Here is a 17866-nt window from a genome sequence, read left to right on the forward strand (position 1 = left end):
AAGTGACTCTGCATGTTAAAAAACGAATCTTTCAACGTGATCAAATCGCAGTAACAAAGGAATTATCCCATATGAAAGGCTTTCTCTGGGGAATATCATGCTACCACGCCCGTGGCAGTTGGGATTGAGGGCTGAGGGTAAGGTTTGGGATGTGGGCACACAGCCTCTCCACTTGAGCAAGGCCACGTTGAAAACAAAGAAGCACGCCAAAATATCCACCCAAACCTCTCTGCTGAGCCCATTTAGCCAATCTCTAAAATCTAAAGTCATTTGGGGGAAAGAAACTTGCTCTTCTTAATCATGTAATGGAACTTAACAGGTGTCACAGCATCCACAGAATGGCAAAGAACACAGATTTCAAATTAGTGCCACAAAGGGTAGAATAAAAAAGGGGCCTCATTTACAAAATTCAAGTTCTAGTTTGAAGGAAAAGTGGAAAATTACTAAATACCAAGCTTCGGCATGAGAATAGACATATTAGTGTCCCAAAACACATAAATTATTAACACCGTAATCTATATCAATGTTTTATGCAACCACCTCCTCCCTCTCCCTCCTAACCCCACTCCAACCGCTGCAACCACAAAGCGAGCGGATGATCCTTATTCCTTGTTCCTCATTTATAAATCACATTATGTATCCTTTAGGACTGAACGTTGTGGAGGGAGTATAAAAGAGGCAGACATCACCAGAGTTCGGAAGGCTCTTTAATAGCAAGCGTATGGTAACTACATTGTTGGATGAGATCCTCACTCTTGGAGGGACGGAGTGGGGGCAGATGTGGACAGGGCTCAGTATAGGATTTATACCGTTGAAAGCATCTAACAAAGGGCAACAGTTTTTGGCAACCCATTTCACAGTTTTGCAATTTACAAGAGATTTCTTTGAAAGGAAATATAAAGGCAAAGAAAGCATACACACCCTACTTGAAATGTTTCTTGCCTAAAAAAAAAAACCCGTTCCTTGCTTTTGCTCTTCATGTAGATGCCTAAATTTTGTTCTCACACACAAATTAAGACTGGATCACAGATATTTTCAGATTTTCCTTAGAATTGAAGATTTACTTTCTCCTCTGAAAGGTTGAAACCTGTAAAGAGCACTGCTCTGCATCTTTATCTGCCTAGATAGCAGAAAGTACTTGATAAAAATGAATCTTAAAGAAACAAAAGCAAAGCAAAACAAAGAACCAGGAAAACACATTTTTACAAATAAGAAACTGTCAGCTTTCTCTGTGGTACCAAATAACTTGAACACATTTCTAAGCAAATGAAATGTTTATTTTTATGTGGCCTGGCACAAGCCTTAATTGCATGTGCCTATTCAGCCTTCCAGTGCTTTAAATGGGGCTCCTAACATGAAATGCTCGCAGGTCCTCTATTTTGGTAATCCAAATTTAAATAAAAATATAAAAGACAACATGTTATTTTCCCAAGGAGCATGAACTATAGCAATTTTACTGTGGACATGACATTGCCATGGACACCACGTGCTACTGGCATTCTGGTATGTTTTAGAATTACTCCGTATAAAATCTAAGACTTCAGCCTATTGTATCATACCTGCTATCACAAAACCAAGATAACTGATTGGGTCTCTATGAAAGAGGATTATTTTTTAATTCAAAAAATTGTAGGCTTCTCTGGTACTCTGAATACTAAGTGTTCGGCAATGGCATCTCTTTGGAGTTAACACTCAGTGTAGGGAAGAGGGATGTGAGATCCATTTGAGTTTTAATTGTGCTCTTTCTACAACCCTGAAGCAAGCAGGAGCTAGGCAGACCCTGCGCCCTGGCCTGTTGGCACTGCTGGCCCAGGGCCTCCTCAGCAGGCACCAGGGAGCCTGTCCCGAGTTTGGTTCTTGTTCTACCTGCCATGCGACTGGAACCCCTCTGGATTTGACAGCACATCACAAAGAGAGCCTGTTCTGGCTGGCAGCTTGTGGATTTGCAGAACACCTGTGGTCTTCCTTGGCTGGGAGGGGCATTTTCAAAGTCACAAAGCTCTTGACATGCAGCCAGTCCTTTGAGGAAAAGCAGGCCCCTAGCGTGCCAGTGGTGAAAACAAGTTTCCTGCCCCTTATATAATTGTGTCTCACTTTTTTTTTTTTAAGTCAGCACCTTATTCTCCTTATTCACCTCTATTCATCCCAAATTAGTCCTGTCTATTCCTACATGCCTCTCCGATCACAGGAAATCAGACTTGTTCATCCACAGATTCCCAACTTGTGAATTTTACATGCAAGGCAGATTCCTAAAATACAAATTCTCCTGACGTCTTGGTAACACAGCTCCCCTAGGTCCATACACTTTGTGCTCTTAGGAAACAAAAACAATCTTCCAAGACAGAATTATGCTACAGAATGGTTTCTGTTTATACATGACAAACAACTCTCACTACCAGGGGAGAGAGGTTTTCACTGAAGTCCATTGGAAAATTAAATTCTGGCATCAGGACACTGGGAGAATCCTTAAATGAGAGACCTTCCAGTCAGGGGGAAAAACAGAATATATGCTGCTCCGGGCCTCGGGGACATTAGTAGGACACCTTGGTGTGACTTAATCCTGCTCTGACAGTCATTGTGTGGGGTTTCACCTCACTCCCTGGCTCTGTAGTTCACTACCTGACACCTCCCCCCACCCCCCACCAAACTCTGCTTGACATGATTATCAGACATCGGAAAGTAACCAGGAAGCCAGAAGCAAAAGGGCTCCACGATGCTCTCAAACCCGGGATGAAGATTTTGCATCATCAGCATGATTGCACAGCTGGCCCACAGCGATACTCAATCAACCAGCCGCCCCACCAGGCAGCCCTCTCTCCCCCTCCCTCACTCACACACGCGCTCTCATTCACTCTCGTAGTTTCACTCTACTGGATGATACGGCAAAAAAAGGGAAAAGTACTTGTCTTTCAAGCTTTTCCATCTGTTCTTCACATAAAACCTCCCCTTTCAGTTATGTAAAACTTAATTCACTTCCAAAGCCCCAGTCTGTTGGGGCACACACACAAGAAATCTATGCCTTCCACAGGCTAGGCATGTACAGTTGGGACAGGGACCTCTTCGCTGTCTTCCGGGATCTCATGGTATTTAACCTATCATCTGGGAGTGGAATTTCCACAGCCCTCAGGATTGTGCCCAAGAGGGTCAGACACTAAGAGACCGGCAAAAACATGCTCTAAGGTAGTCCCAGGGCCAGGGTCCTCAGGACAGCATCTTGGCAAGATTCAAAATGTATTTGCTTTTTGTTTCCCTAACAGTTTTCTTGATTGTTGCTTTTTATATACACACACATCGTAAGGCAGTTATAGAAGTATAGTGTTTAAAGCTGGAAGGGCAAACAGCCCTTGTTTCACAGAGTAGTTAAGTGACTTGCCCAAGGTCACACAGTCAATGACAGAGTCACTTCCTAATTCTCAGGCCAATGCTCCTTCCTCTGCACCATGCTGCCTCCCAGTAAGTGTGTTTATATATTTGGAAAGGTCAGGAACCTGTCTAGCCATGAAACAATTTCCATAATAAAAATCACAGGCTGCCTGACGTCACTGACCCTGGGAAGCTTCATGCTGTCCAAGCTCTAATGACGCACGATGATCAGAACACCCAGTGAGGGCAGGAGTGTGTGCACGAGTGTGCGGGTGAGCGTGTGGGGGCAGGAGGGATGTGCACACGTCAGAGGAAAGGATGCTTCAGAGGAAACAACCTAGATTTGCTAATGCCTTTTGGGTTTTGCCATGAAAATAAATAACAGACAGGGGTTTTATCCCTACCCCTGGGGCGGAACTAAGCCCAGAATTCTTACCAACCCACTGAACGGCTACGTCTCTCTCAGCTCACTTTTTTATAAACAGAGAATAGTAATAAAATAATACAGAAATGTACTTGGTCAAAGTCTGAACACTTTTTTGATAAAATTACATTTTATATTAATGTCCATTCCATTTTCAAACAAATGCAAATTTCAATTTTAAGCCTTTTATGTATAAAATTCCAGTATACCTTCAATTGGAACAAGCTAGTCAAACTTCTTAATTTCAGTCGCAAAAGTCATTTTTACGGTCTACTGTGTTTAAATGGAAGTTACCAAACCTGGGTGATATCTAGATAATTTACAGCTCACAATCATGTTTGCTCATAAACAAAGCCAGTCAGAACATAGGCAAGGCAGCAGCAAATTGCAGAATATGCTCACCCCAGTGGATGAAACACTAAGCTCGGTTTTGTTAATAGGCTACTCTGAAGAAAATTCGTTTTACTTGAAATGAACCTCTAAGATGTTCTTCTGAGAAAAGAAAACACTTGGGTACTGAAGCACGGATGGAAACCACGACATTGTTTTACCCGATGACTTAAAACTGCGGTACACTGTTTTACCACGAGCAGTCAGCCACACTCCTCACAGCACCAATCAATTAAAGCAGAAAACTGTTGAGACAATCAGGTTTACACCGACGTGCCTGGAAGATATACAGGACTCCCATAAGCTCTGTGGTCTCTGTAGATTATTTTTTAAATTCAAAACTTTGACAATCTAACAGGCATGTGGGAACATGTTGAAAACATTCCCACCCCAGATGCTACGTTTGGTCAAGTGTTGTAAAAGAGGCATTCTGCATCCTAAATTATCAGAACCCGAGTTGGGGAAGGGTCCAAGAAAATGAATGTTTAAATGATTCCATTTTAGCATTACAAAGAATTTCCCCAGTAAGTAACTGTTGGCTAAATGATGACAGCAGTGTTTCCAGTTAGTACAGCAGTTATTTCTGTGAGTTGTCTTGAGTATTTTGATCACTAAAACTTTTCCTTTTAATCAAGCTAACTATGATTAAAAGAATCCTACTTTTGTGTTGTTTTAAGAATTTGCTGAAATTAGGTTCTTCAAAGCACTTGATTCCAATTTTTAAATAAATTTTTTTTTTTAAAGAATAAAAGGAAGATAAAGAATGTAAAAGAGGATTTGATCATATTTTTTTTAAAAGTTTATACCAGTTTATTTTTCCATTAAATATATCTATGGCTTCAAAGTTTCAGTGGCACTTGGATTCTGGATGTTTTAACGAGTTAACAAGTTGCCATCTTATTATTAAGAGAGAAGAAGGTAAATGTTTCATTTCATATGTGGCATAGTTATACTTTCAAGAGTTCAATAATTTATGTATTTCACCCCATTTATATTTTCCACTACCAGATTTTTAAAAGTAGCTTTGGACGTAGCATGTTTCGAAATAACTGAACATCCAAGTAATGTTTACACCTAACCATGAACCAGCTGCTACAAACCCAGGTAATTTAGTCATGGCAGAACACCTGAACAAAGGCTTCTCTGCATCTCTTACCCTCTTAATCCAAAGCCAAGTGATTATCTTTTTCTGCCCTAGTACTTACGCTTGGTGGTTTAATGACTAGATATTAAAACACATGCTTTATAAGCAAAACCTTTCACTTATGGACACTTAAAAGGTACATAAAAAGTGCAGACTGCTTTTCTTCTCTGGCACACTTTCCCTCAGTAAGTTCACCTGTGAGAACTCCAAACATACCCTCAATACATTCAGAGTTCTCTACATTCAAGTTAGCGAATGTTAATTCTCCAACATAAACTCAAGAGAGAAGAGTCAGCCACAAAATGGACTCTAAATTTAAAATGGCAAAGGCTACTGAGACAACTCCATAGAAACCCCACTGAAGCAGGAGCGAAAATTCAGGTCACTTCTGAGCAAAGCTCATCACAGATATTTTATGGTCATTAAAAAGGTATTTCATTTTAATTTGGATGCTGGGAGTCAGACGTCCTGTTTCCAAGTGCTAATGCAAATTGCTAACCCAGGAGCACACGCCCCACCTAGGGCAAAGCGGGGCTCATGCTTCTTCTCAGGTGTGAGCCCACGGAGGTCTACTGCTGACTGACCCCCATTTGGGGGTGGTCCGCCTCTGGCTCCTCCTCTTCCACGTCTGCACTGTACTCTTCAAATGCATCGTCATCTGCATCAGGAAGCCCCAGCAACTACAGGGGAGAGGACAAGAACCATCTGTGAGCGCCAAATGGACCATAGACAGAAGACAACCAAAGGCATCTGATCCAAATTAAACAGCACTTACCAGTACTCAGAACAGCTAGGGACTTCCCACTAGAGTCAACAACCCCTGGAGTTATTTTTATAAACTTATTAGACGGGAATAGCCATCTTTCCAATGGATCATTGCCCAAAAGACTAGGTTTTATTGGGGAGCCTGGAGAATCTCTACTTTTAAGAATCAAAATACAGCACCACAAAGCATAAAGATATTATGATAGCCTAAAAAGTAACTATACTATCTATGCTCACACACACCCCTGGGTGTAGCAGTAGTATGAGATGAATGGTGCTGCCAGGTCCAATCAAGATGTCAAAAATCAATGCACTATTCTATTTTCTCCCCTAAAAACAAATGCTGCCATTATTTATAACACAATTATTTAAAAAATGGAATCCACTAAAATATTCAACAAAATGGTTAAATAAATTATGGTATATCCATAAGCTGGAATTGCATGTATTTACTTTAAATGACAATTTTGAGTGCATGTCAGAAGAGCATGGTCCATTTTCATTATGCTAAGGATTTCTTAAAAGCTTTTTTATGCATAGAAAAAAAAGATTTCAGTGAAATACATCCAAACATTAAGGGTTCTTTTTTAGACAGCAGACTTTTTTCCCTCATCTTTTTGTATTTTTCAAATGCTCTACAATTATCTTCAGGGAAATTAAAAATAAATTAACAATATACAATTTTTAAAAGCACAACCAGGCATCCAATCCACAGCTCCTCACACATGGCCAAAGGACCTTCTCACATGGTGGCCTCTTGGTTGGTCACTTTCAGGTAACTTCACTGAATGGCCCCAATGACCCAAACACTAACTGCATTATGATACTAAAATAAGACAGACCATTCTGTTTACTTTGCACTGTCTCCCTAGCATTCTGCTACCTTCTTCCTCCTATTCTCTCCCAACTGCTTAAATGATTGAAGTGATAAGCAGAGCCCTGGTCAAAATAATGCCTTTACTCTGAAGGTCTCCAAACACAACTTTACTTACAGGCCTCACAGGGCCCGATGAACCCACTCAGGACAAATCATCTGCTAAGCATTACTGCCCACAGTATGCATGTGGCCTGCCAAGGCGGACACAGCCAACTGCAGGCACGTGCTTTCCCCTTAGAGCTCTGCGTGCTGCCTGCAGCTGTCTCTGAGACACACTGTTAGCTTGAAGGGGAAGGGCAGGAAGAGCACATCTCAGCTTGTCTGGACACCAATCTGTGTGTGGTTGGGAGTCGTCCCTTTCTCTTGCTACTGTCTCCCATCCAGAATTTAGCAGATGGGAAAAAAAGATGACGTATGCCTCTAAAGAGAGAGAAAAGATGGCTGGTCACAATGAAAACTAGGTGATTCATATTTGGGGGTTCAACCATTAAAGAGCTGCTCAGTGACAGAGTGGAAAGTATCAGATGAGTAATTACATTTAACTAGGTGGTAAATATTGTTGCTACTACCAGGAACGCCCAAATCACCTAAACTCCAAAAGAAAATCAGCATTAATCCAACAATAAGTGTAACTTGTTCCTCACACTAAAGGGAAAGCCCCAGAAGAAAAATGGCCAATGGGTTCTCTCTCACTTTCCAGACCTGCCTGGTAGTGGCTGTCTGGAGCTCTGGGTTCAGGAGGATTTTGAAGCTCAGTGGGAAAGACTATGGTCAATTAGCAATGACCCTGCTGGGTAAGGAGGGAGCAGCTGAGGCAGGCATCGACATCTGCCATCCTTCTCCTAAAAAGACATGCCATCCAGCCGTTTACTCTACAATACACAGACTCAAACCACAGGTAGCACGGATCACTCTCCTCAGCTTAGGGTGGCTTGTAGATGGGGACCCAGCCAGTCAAGCATGGTGCCCCTGCTCCCTGTTCTCCTCTCTTCTTCCTAGCTCCCTACCTTACCTTAGATGTGAATCCAAAGCACTTAGTTATAGGTTCTGGAGCATCAGCTACAGGGAGACCGTTCCCTTTGGCAGGAAGTATGCTTACTATTTCAAGAGCTTTTCTCCCCTTCCCTCACAGAAGGGGGGAAAGAAAGTAAGTAACTCTCAATGGTCTTCTGGACTTTTTAAGCCCTTACTGCAGGGTTTATGATTTCATTGAGAGGCTATGTGAAAAAGGCACTGGAATTGGGAGTTGGGAAGCCAGGGCTTTAGGTTAGTTTGGGGACCTTTTCTGAGCCTCAGGGTCCTTACCTATAAAGTGGGAACTGCGACACCTATTCTACCTCAAAAGGTAACTATGGAGATTAAATGAGAAAATCACTGTGGCCACGATCTACAAACTGTAGAGCTGCATATAAATGCATCTAGTTATTTTATCATGCTTCTTAGATATAAGTCACATAAACACAATCAGCTCAATTCAAGGGAGATGACTGCTGCATCAAGTAGAATGCCTCCTGCCCCCGCTGTTCCTCTCTTCTGCCATGCTTGCTTTTTGACCACTGCACCGCTAATTAGTACTGTAAGATATGAGAACTGAAACTCAATTCTATTGGTTTCCTAATTTGACGGTCAGGATTGCAGTTAGCATTCCATTGAACCAAATGATTTCACGATATCATTCTTTAAATTTCTTTTTCTCCCCTTCCCTCCCCCTCCCCCTCCGCTCCAGTTGTCTGTTCTCTGTGTCCATTTGCTGCGTGTTCTTTTTTGTCCGCTTCTGTTGTTGTCAGACACATGGGAATCTGTTTCTTTTTGCTGCGTCATCTTGTTGTGTCAGCTCTCCGTGTGTGTGGCGCCATTCCTGGGCAGGCTGCACTTTCTTTCGTGCTGGGCGGCTCTCCTTACGGGGCGCACTCCTTGCACGTGGGGCTCCCCTATGTGGGGACACCCCTGCGTGGCAGGTCACTCCTTGCGCGCATCAGCACTGCGCATGGGCCAGCTCCACACGGGTCAAGGAGGCCCGGGGTTTGAACTGCGGACCTCCCATGTGGTAGACGGACGCCCTAACCATTGAGCCAATTCCGCTTCCCACCATATCACTGTAATAGTTAAGACTAGTTAACTTACTATCTGCTCAGCACGCCTTAAGCAGCTTTATATATATTCAGCTGGTGTGATAACCCTCTGGTTATTAACCCCATTTTACTGATAAGGCCTAGAGAGACTGGGTAATTTGCCTGAATTGCCCAGTAAGCAGCAGAGCCAGGACTCAAACCCAGATCCATTTGACTGCCAACTTCACATACCCAACCACTAAGCTATTCAGGAGATTCCCTTCTAGCTGTCGATGCTATTCCTGGTTAGCTAGAAGTTTCAGTGTTTTCTATGGGGTAATACACATTTCAAGAAATACTATTTGTAATTGCTAATGTCTGCATTTATGAATATGTGCAATTTGGAGATGCATATGTTGAGTAGAAAAAGTACTAGAATTGGAATTTGCCTGAAATTCCGAAGGATACCATTCAGATATGTAGTAACCTAGCATTTCTGCCTCTGTCCTCCACTCTCATCTATGGTGGACAAATTTAAATTTATTTAAATTTAACTTCTGGATTCAAATTTTCAACAGTCAAGAAGATATATCAGGGACAGGAGTACAAATAGACTTGTAAGAATCCTGGAGTCCTTCCTTTTACTATACCCACGTGTTCACTCCTATATGGAAAAAGGAGATGGGCCAAAATATCTGAAGGGCCTGGTCTATAAGAATCCTTATAATTACAGTAATTTTTTTCTTCTTCCGTTAGTTTTTTAGCTGACTAGGAAAAAAAAGTTTAATCTCACTCTGTACAATAGCAATTCCAGTATCTCGCTGTCCATAAAGCTTCCTTTGAGAAATCTATGATCACATAGAAATGCCAGGGGCTACCCATTGAAACTGGGTTGAACTGGGAACATAGAGATACCAACCCTTGAGAATTAAAGTCTGGGAGACCCAAAAGATTATGAGTTATCGTCTGGAAAATACTATAAACTATTTTAGCACGGTCAGCTGGCATTTGGGTCTGCTCTCTCTGAAGGTGGCACTCACTCAGCCCATAAGTTAGACTGTCTTCATAAAAGAAGGGGAGGAGAGTAGCCAATCAGGTATCGCTTTGGTACACCCAGTAAGTGCTCTGTGGCTCCTTCCTGAGGATCCCTCAAAGCAGCCCTTCTTACACTTGACTGTGTCTATGATTCGCCCTGGGATCTTGTTAAAATGAAGATTCTGAATCAGTGGGATGAAGATAAGGCCTGGGACTCTGCATTTTCAACAAGGTCCCAAGTGATGGTGAAGTTGCTGGTTCAGGCCACACTCTTGATAGTGAGAAACTAAAGCATTTGGGGGATTTGACACCATTTATCTCTTAATGATCCATGATGACGGTGGTAGCAAGAAACCCATGAAAGGATACTGATCAGTTTGCATTCTCCACACCAGGCAAACATTAAGTAGGTGGCAAGATGAATGTAAGACCAAATGCAATTTACTGCTAAAAGGAGGAATAGGTAAGAGTAGTAGGACCTGTCTTACTTTTAGGGGCCATCTCTAAAAAAGGCAAAGGTTTGAATGTTCAAAATACGAGTTAAAAATAAAAGCCAGGATAAACTCAATCTATCGACATTCAATTGTGGGTGTATGATCTTTTCTTGTAAGACTTTCCAACCTGAGGGAGGGAGGAGGAGAGGGGAGCAGCTTCCCACAGGTAGGTTCTTTCCATTTTTCACAGCTCTTGACCAGGTTTAAGAGTAAAGCAAGAACTGGCCTTTGGCTGGGCCACAAAGGGTTTCCCTGTGGGGTTTAATCCCCGGCTTTCCAGCCATTAATGGAAAATCAAGTTTGCTCATGCTTGGTGAGCTAGAATTAGTGGCATTTTTCTGGCAGAAGTGTCTCTGCTTCTCAGGAGAAGAAATGTGGAATCACAGCAATCCAGAGTTGCCCAGTAAGCAGCAGAGTCAGGGGTCAGGCAGTGTGAGAAATCACAGGCACCTGTGGCCCATCAGAGCAGCATCAACCCAAACAACAGACAAAATCCAATAGAAACAGGTGCCTCACAGCCCTACCGTCTACCAGCATTCAGAAGGGGAGGAAAAAGAATACTCTAGGAAAACAATAATTCCTTGTATTTTAGAAAACCTTGGGAGAATTTGAAAGGGTGACGATAAGGTTTCGTTTTACAGCTAAATTGGAAATTGAAGACTATCTCTTCTCTTGTGAATGTTTTTCAACCAGGAGTAAGCCTGGCAGTTGTCACTAAGGAAAAGACATAAAAACGTTGAGGAAAAAATGAATGACCTATTATTTAGAGCCATAACAACTATATTAACTAGCTCAATTATGAGATGACACCAACTGTCAACCTAGGGTCATGTAAGTGACAAAAACGCAGGTCTCCAAAGCTTATCCAATTCACATTTATCCAAGCTATCAATTGCTATCTCTGAAACCAATATTGGTAGCAGTACATAGATAAACCTGCCTGCTCAAAGAGGGTAGCAGTAGGCTGCTGGGCATTTTCATTTATATACATGTACCATTTGGATATGAAGTTCCAATAGGAAGGAAGGTAACTAGGTAAAAAGCATTCCTTTCTGACAGGTCATCACAGCCAGGTAGGAGACCACCTGAATGAGGTAGAATGTGGGTCGCTCTAGGAGGGAAACTGGACAGCTTCAGCCACGGCCCTTTATTCATCTAACAAACATTTCCTGAACATCAGCTGTGAGCCAGAAATCGAGATTACATTCAGCACTGGGGCTGGATTTTGACAGCCCTTTGTGTTCTCAGTCTGATTTCGAATCTCCCCATGAACGCACAAGATAGTGACACATTTTAAGATGGGGAGGTTAAAGTTGCTGCCCTGCTCACAGCCTTACAGCAGGGAAGCACGCCAGGCCAGTGCAGGGCTCACCCACGCGTACCCGGGGACGCCCTGTAGGACTCCTTAGGCCACAGGCCCTTCCTGGACGGTCTCCTTGGCCAGCCCTCCTTTCCCTCTGAGCCTTACTCAGTACTTCTTCCCACAATGAGCCCTGTGAGGTCTGACATTCCTAACACTTCTTTGTATAAACAGCATCACTTCTTTAAAAAACCAACATATTTTCTGATTATAAATGTTTTTTTGTATCAATCCATATTTTTAAAATATGGAAAAGAAGAAAATAAAAATCACCCAAAACCCAGAAGTTCTTGGTCTGGCCATATGTGGGCCCTTCACTTTTAGGCGACAGAAGCATCTGTTCTTCCTCCTTGTACCCTAGCATCTAGCACAGTGGGTTGTATGGACTAGGTAACCATCGATGAACAGTTATTATCTGGCCAAAATCAAGGTTGATAAACTTTTGGCTATACCCCCACCCCAATAGCTTTTAAAATCCTCAGCTTTGCCAGATGCTTGTAAGCATGTGTTGAAACCACTTAGCAAAGTGTTTTCTCTCTCCACCAAAAATATAAGGGTCTCAACAAAGGTTTCATGAAGTCTGCTAATTTCTCAGCAGTATTTGCCCAGCAGCCCTCCTGACCAAATCAACACTAACACTAAGAGCTCCGTGAGCACCCAGCAAGAACTGCCGACTTTCATCTTCATAGCAACCTGAAACTAAGTACTGTTAGTAGTTTCCTAGTGTTTTCCAAGTGAGGAAAACAAGAAACAGAGAGGTTAAATAACTTGCCTAAGGTCTCACAGCCAGCAAGTGTCAGAGCTGGGGACTGAAGCCAGATAGATAGCCTGCCCACAGAATGCGGGTTCCTCCTCACTGCAGTATCCGGATTCTGCACAACTAGGTTAAGACATGGCAAATGACATCCTGTAGGACACACTCAAACATTCTCTCCCAAAGAACCAGCAAAGTGGTGAAAGCAGAGCAGGGGATGGGACTCCTTCACTGGCTCTGAACAGCAAGCACCTAAGAGATCATCTGGACCAAACCAACACTGTTTTGTGACATGGGGTTTCTCAGCACATTTCTCTGTCTCTGCAAGGGAGTCAGACCCTCGAGGGCATAAACTGGCATTCTGTGTCTTGTCCTTCACCCTCCAAAGCAGTCCTTTGGCAAATAGAAGATGACTGAATTTGTTGAAAATGTGAAGTTGTAGAGGGAAGAGGAGAAAGATGGTAAAAAAGAAAAATAAGAAACACTTTTTTTCCTTCTTCGAATCTAAAAATCGATTTGAGGGGAACTGTGAGGTAAGTATTAATTGTTTCAGTGGGGGGAAGGCAAGCAAGAGGAAGGGGAAAAAGCACTCTGCCTACAAAATGTCTCTATTGAAAGATGCAGAGTTCTCATGGGCGTGGGCTTGGCCCCGCTGCCGCAGAGCAGGGCAGAGAGATGACTTGACTCTTTTGGCCTGTGCACACGCCAGTGGCACAAGCTTCTGCAAAGTTAATTGGATCCGCCTGACTGATGGCCCCAAAGACAGCAGACCGCTGTCAATAGATAGGACAGGGGCTGGTGATAGGGGGGCCAGGAAAACAAGGATTCAGAGCTAATGAAGGTGAACATACTTCTCCTGTGGTTTCTCCACATAAACAGAGAGCAGCTGTCTAAATTCATCAGATTACCACAAATTTTCAGGGAAATGATGTGCTGAAGTTTTATCTACTTGATTACCTTGGAGCATTTGGGAATGTGTTTCTTCAATAAATATTTCCAACTATGACAAGAACAAGAAAACCCTTTCCTATTTCTTATTTGTGAATCAAAACTTTTCTTATTTAAAACAAAAAGATAAGTAACACCCACTGGGAAGGAACACACTATTCAGTGGAGATGGAGAGGGTAAAAGTATCCCCAGTGGGCTCCAACAGTCCTATACAAGGGTTTATACTACTCCTTTTCATGCGATGTGGGGGACATCCTGACTGGAAGAAACCCTACTCCAGGAGGCATTCTGGTTTCACTAACCTGAGAAGGTGCCTCCTCCCCAGCCTTCCCTGAGTAGCAAAAGGCCCAGCCTAAGGGTGCCCCAGCACCGAAAATCTCCTCCCCGTCCGCTCAAAGGGAATGTGGTAGACTGAATTGTGTAGCCAGTTTGGACATGTTCTTGGCCTTGGTCTACATTCTGGTGGATGTGGGCCCATTGTAAGTAGATCTCTTTAAGATGGTACTTCATTTAAGGTGTGGCCCCACTGAAACAGGCTGGGCTTTAACATGGAGTCCTTCATAAGCAGAGTGAAAGTCAGATGGAGAGAGAAGCCATGTGGCGCAGCCAGAAACTTGAAGTCAGTGGAACCCAGAAGAGAAAGGAGCAGATGCTGCCATGTGCATTGCCATGGTTGGAAATGCCCAGGACCAAATACTGCCAGCAGCCTGCCCCAGAAGGTCGAAGTCTTCAGGGAGAAAGCATCACCTGATTTTGGACTTCTCTAGCCTCAAAACCATGAGCCAATAAATTCCCCTTGTTTAAACAGTCCATATGTACTAGTGTTAGCAGCCAAGAAAGTAAAATTGGGTCAAGGCTTCTTCACCATAGTGGATAAGTGTCCCTGTCCAAAAACTAAGGCCATACTTTAGAAACAAAATCTGGAAGCCTAAGGCCACTAAATCAAATCTTTTTTTCTCTGTCATACACACAGGGAGATCTGAAAGAAAATATTCAACCAATCCAATTGCTTTTGGCTACGCATCTGGAATTTCTGGTCTGCACTTTTTTTTTCCATTTACATGTGGCTACCTTGTTGCCAAAAATACAACCACAGACTTGGTAAAATAACGAAAATAAAACAAAAGGAAAATGAGTTCTGGCTGGAGTTTACTTTCTCCAGTTAAGCCAACTCTACATGTATTTTGCTTTCTAAAGATGATACCCATGTAAAGAGAACCAGATGACTGGCTAATAAATGGAACTCCTGTGAGAAACCAGCTGCAAAGTGAATATCATTTCTAATAAATATTTTTTTGGTTAAAATTTAAAATAACATTTAAAAAAACTAGCCGAACTTGATATCTCCACTTGGATGTCTAATAGGTATTTCAAATATTAATTAACATGTGTAAATCTAAGCTCCTGATAGTATCGTCCCCAAACTTTTTCTCCTACAGCCATCTTAGAAAATGACAACTCCAGACCCTTCCTTCTCAGGCAAGAAATTCTGGCGTCATACCTGTCTTCTTTTTCTCACTCCCCACTTCTGATCCATCAGCAAGTCCCGTTGGATTACTTTCAAAACATATCTAGAATCCAACCCTTCTCACCACTTCCACTATATCTATCCCAGTCCAAACCACCATCTCTAATGTGGATGAGAGCAATGGCCTCCTCACCGGTCTCCTGGCTTTTACCCTCCTCCTTACAGATATTCTCAACACAATCTCCAGAAGTCACCTTTCCATATGTTGTTTGCTCACATCACTCTTCTGCTCCCACACCTCCAGTGGCTCCCCACCACAGCAGAGTAACAGTCCACATTTCTTCCCATTACCTGCAAAGCTCCCTCCTATTCCTCTGGCTCATCTCTATTTCCCTTTTTTTCTCTCCGCCTCAGATACACTAGTCCCTTGCTATTTTTTTTCTTTTTCTTTTCCAAACAAACACTTCCCCTTTTTCTCCTTCCCTTCTCCCACAGTAACCTCTCATACATTTTCTATCTCTGAGAATTTGCTATTTCTAGTCATCTAAGTGATAGCATACAAATTTTGGTCCTTATGTGCCTTGCTTACTTAACTGAGCATAAGGCTTTCACAGTCCTTCTGTGTTGCAGCGTGTCTCATAACTTCATTTTTAATTATGGCTGAATAATAGTCCATAGTGTATATGGATCAATTTTGTTTAGCCATTCATTTGTTAATGGACATTTGGGTTATTTCCAGCTTTTGCCTATTGTAAATAATGCAGTTATAAACACTGGTATACAAGCAACCCTATTTTTACTCTCTCTGGGTTCATATCTAGAAGTGGGATTGCTGGGTCAAATGGTAATTTTATATTGAACTTTTCAAGGAACCACCATATTGTTTTCCACAGTGGCTGTACCACTTTATATTCCCATCAACAATGCACTAGAGTTCCTATATCTCCATACCCTAATACCTATTTTCCATTTTAAAAGTAATAGCCATTCTTGAGAGTGAATGGTACCTCACTGTGGTTTTAAGTTACATCTCTCTCATGGCTAATGATGTTGAGCATCTTTTCATTTATTTGTCATTTATATATCTTCTTTGGAGAAAAGTCTGTTCAAGTCCTTGGCCCACTTTTAAGTTGGGTTATCTTTTTGTTGTTGAGTTGTAGGAGTTCTTTATATATTCTGGATATTAAGTGCTTACCTAATATATGGCTTGAAAGTATTTTTTCCCATTCTGTATATCTTTTACTTTCTTGATAACTTCCTTCAATAGACAAAAGAGTGTTTAATTTTGATGAAATTTATCTATTGTTTCTTTTGTTGCTTATGTTTTTGGTGTCATATCTAAGAATCCACTGCCGAATTCCAGATCATAAAAATTTGCCCTTATGTTATCATGTAAGAGTTTTATAGCTATAGCTCTTATATTTACATTCTTCATCTACTTTGAGTTGATTTTATATATGGCGTGAAGTAGGGCTCTAACTTCATTCTTCTGCATTTGCATATCCAGTTTTCCCAACATCATTTATTGAAGAGACTATTCTTTCCCCACTCCCTTGTTAAAAACCAACTGGCCAGAATGCACAATTATGTGATTACACCAAATACCACTGAGTATACACTTTGGATGAATCGTATGCTTTATTAATATGTATAAAAAATTGATTTGTTAAAAAAAATCAATTGGCCATAGATGTGTGGGTCTATTTCTGGACTTTCAATTCTGTTCCATTGATCTTTCTATTTTTGTGCCAGTATTGCACTGTTTTGTTTATTGCCACTTTGTAATACAATTTGAAATAAGGAAGTGTGAATCCTCCAACCCTGTTTTGTTTTTCAAGATTGTTTTGGCTATCCAGTTTTTCTGGCTATCCAGGATCCTGGCTATCCAGGATCAGTTTTTCCATTTCTGCAAAAAAGGGTGCACTGTATTTGTATACTGCTTTGGGTAATATTGACATATGAATAATGTTAACTTTCAATCCATGAAGATGGGATGTCTTGCCATTTATTTTGGCCTTCTTTAATTTCTTCCAGCAGTATTTTATATTTTTCAGTATAAAAGCTATTTTCTATCTTTAGCTAAATTTATTCCTAGATACTTTTTCTTTTAGGTGCTATTATAAATGCAATTATCTTTAAAATTTCTTCTTCTGATTGTTCATTGCTGGTGTATAGTAATATATTTTTTTGATTGTTGATCTTGCACCCTGCCATTTTGCTGAATTCATTCATTCACTCTAACAATTTTCTTGTGGATTCCTTTGGATTTTCTATATATATGAGATCATGTCATCTGAAATATAGTTTTAACTTCTTCCTTTCTAATGTTAATACCTTTTATATCTTTTCTTGCCTAACTGCTCTGTCAAGAACTTATAGTATAATACTTCACCATTGAGTCTGATGGTAGCTGTGGGTTTTTCATAAATGACTTTTATCATGCTGAGAAAGTTCCCTTCTATTCCTACTTTTCTGAGTTGTTGTTTTTTTTTAAATCAAGAAAGAGGGCTGGATTTTGTCAAATGCCCTTTCTGCCTCTACTGAGATAATCACACGGGTTTTTTCTTCCCTTTTCTTTCATTCTATTTATGAAGTGTATTAAACTGATTTTTCTATGTTGAACCACCTTAGTGTTCCTGGGATGAATTCCACTTGGTATAGTGTATAATCTTTTAATATGAAATTGGATTCAGTTTGCTAGTATTTTGTTAAGGATTTTTGTATTTATTTTCATAAGAGAAATTGGTCTACAATTTTATTGTCTGTGATGTCTTTACGAGCTTTGGTATCAG

The 17866-nt window shown here is 41.3% G+C and overlaps 1 protein-coding gene across 3 annotated transcripts in view; it reads right to left on the reverse strand.

Annotated features, from left to right (window-relative positions):
* MTURN (maturin, neural progenitor differentiation regulator homolog) overlaps positions 1–17866 on the reverse strand; it is a 36668-nt gene that overhangs the window by 3755 nt on the left and 15047 nt on the right. The window contains exons 3-4 of one of the 3 annotated variants that reach the window (XR_188118.4): positions 5840–6001; positions 690–4454 (exon numbers count right to left, since the gene is read on the reverse strand). Coding sequence is in view for 1 of the 3 variants with exons in the window: in XM_004456583.4 (XP_004456640.1) it covers positions 5891–6001 (111 nt within the window). In the remaining 2 variants the exon portion in view is untranslated. Of the gene's footprint in view, positions 1–689; positions 6002–17866 lie in introns of those variants that run through there. The other 2 variants (XR_011648796.1, XM_004456583.4) reach the window with 2 other exon arrangements.

Source organism: Dasypus novemcinctus, chromosome 5 (genome assembly GCF_030445035.2).
Source record: "Dasypus novemcinctus isolate mDasNov1 chromosome 5, mDasNov1.1.hap2, whole genome shotgun sequence".
NCBI classification, from domain to species: Eukaryota; Metazoa; Chordata; class Mammalia; order Cingulata; family Dasypodidae; genus Dasypus; species Dasypus novemcinctus.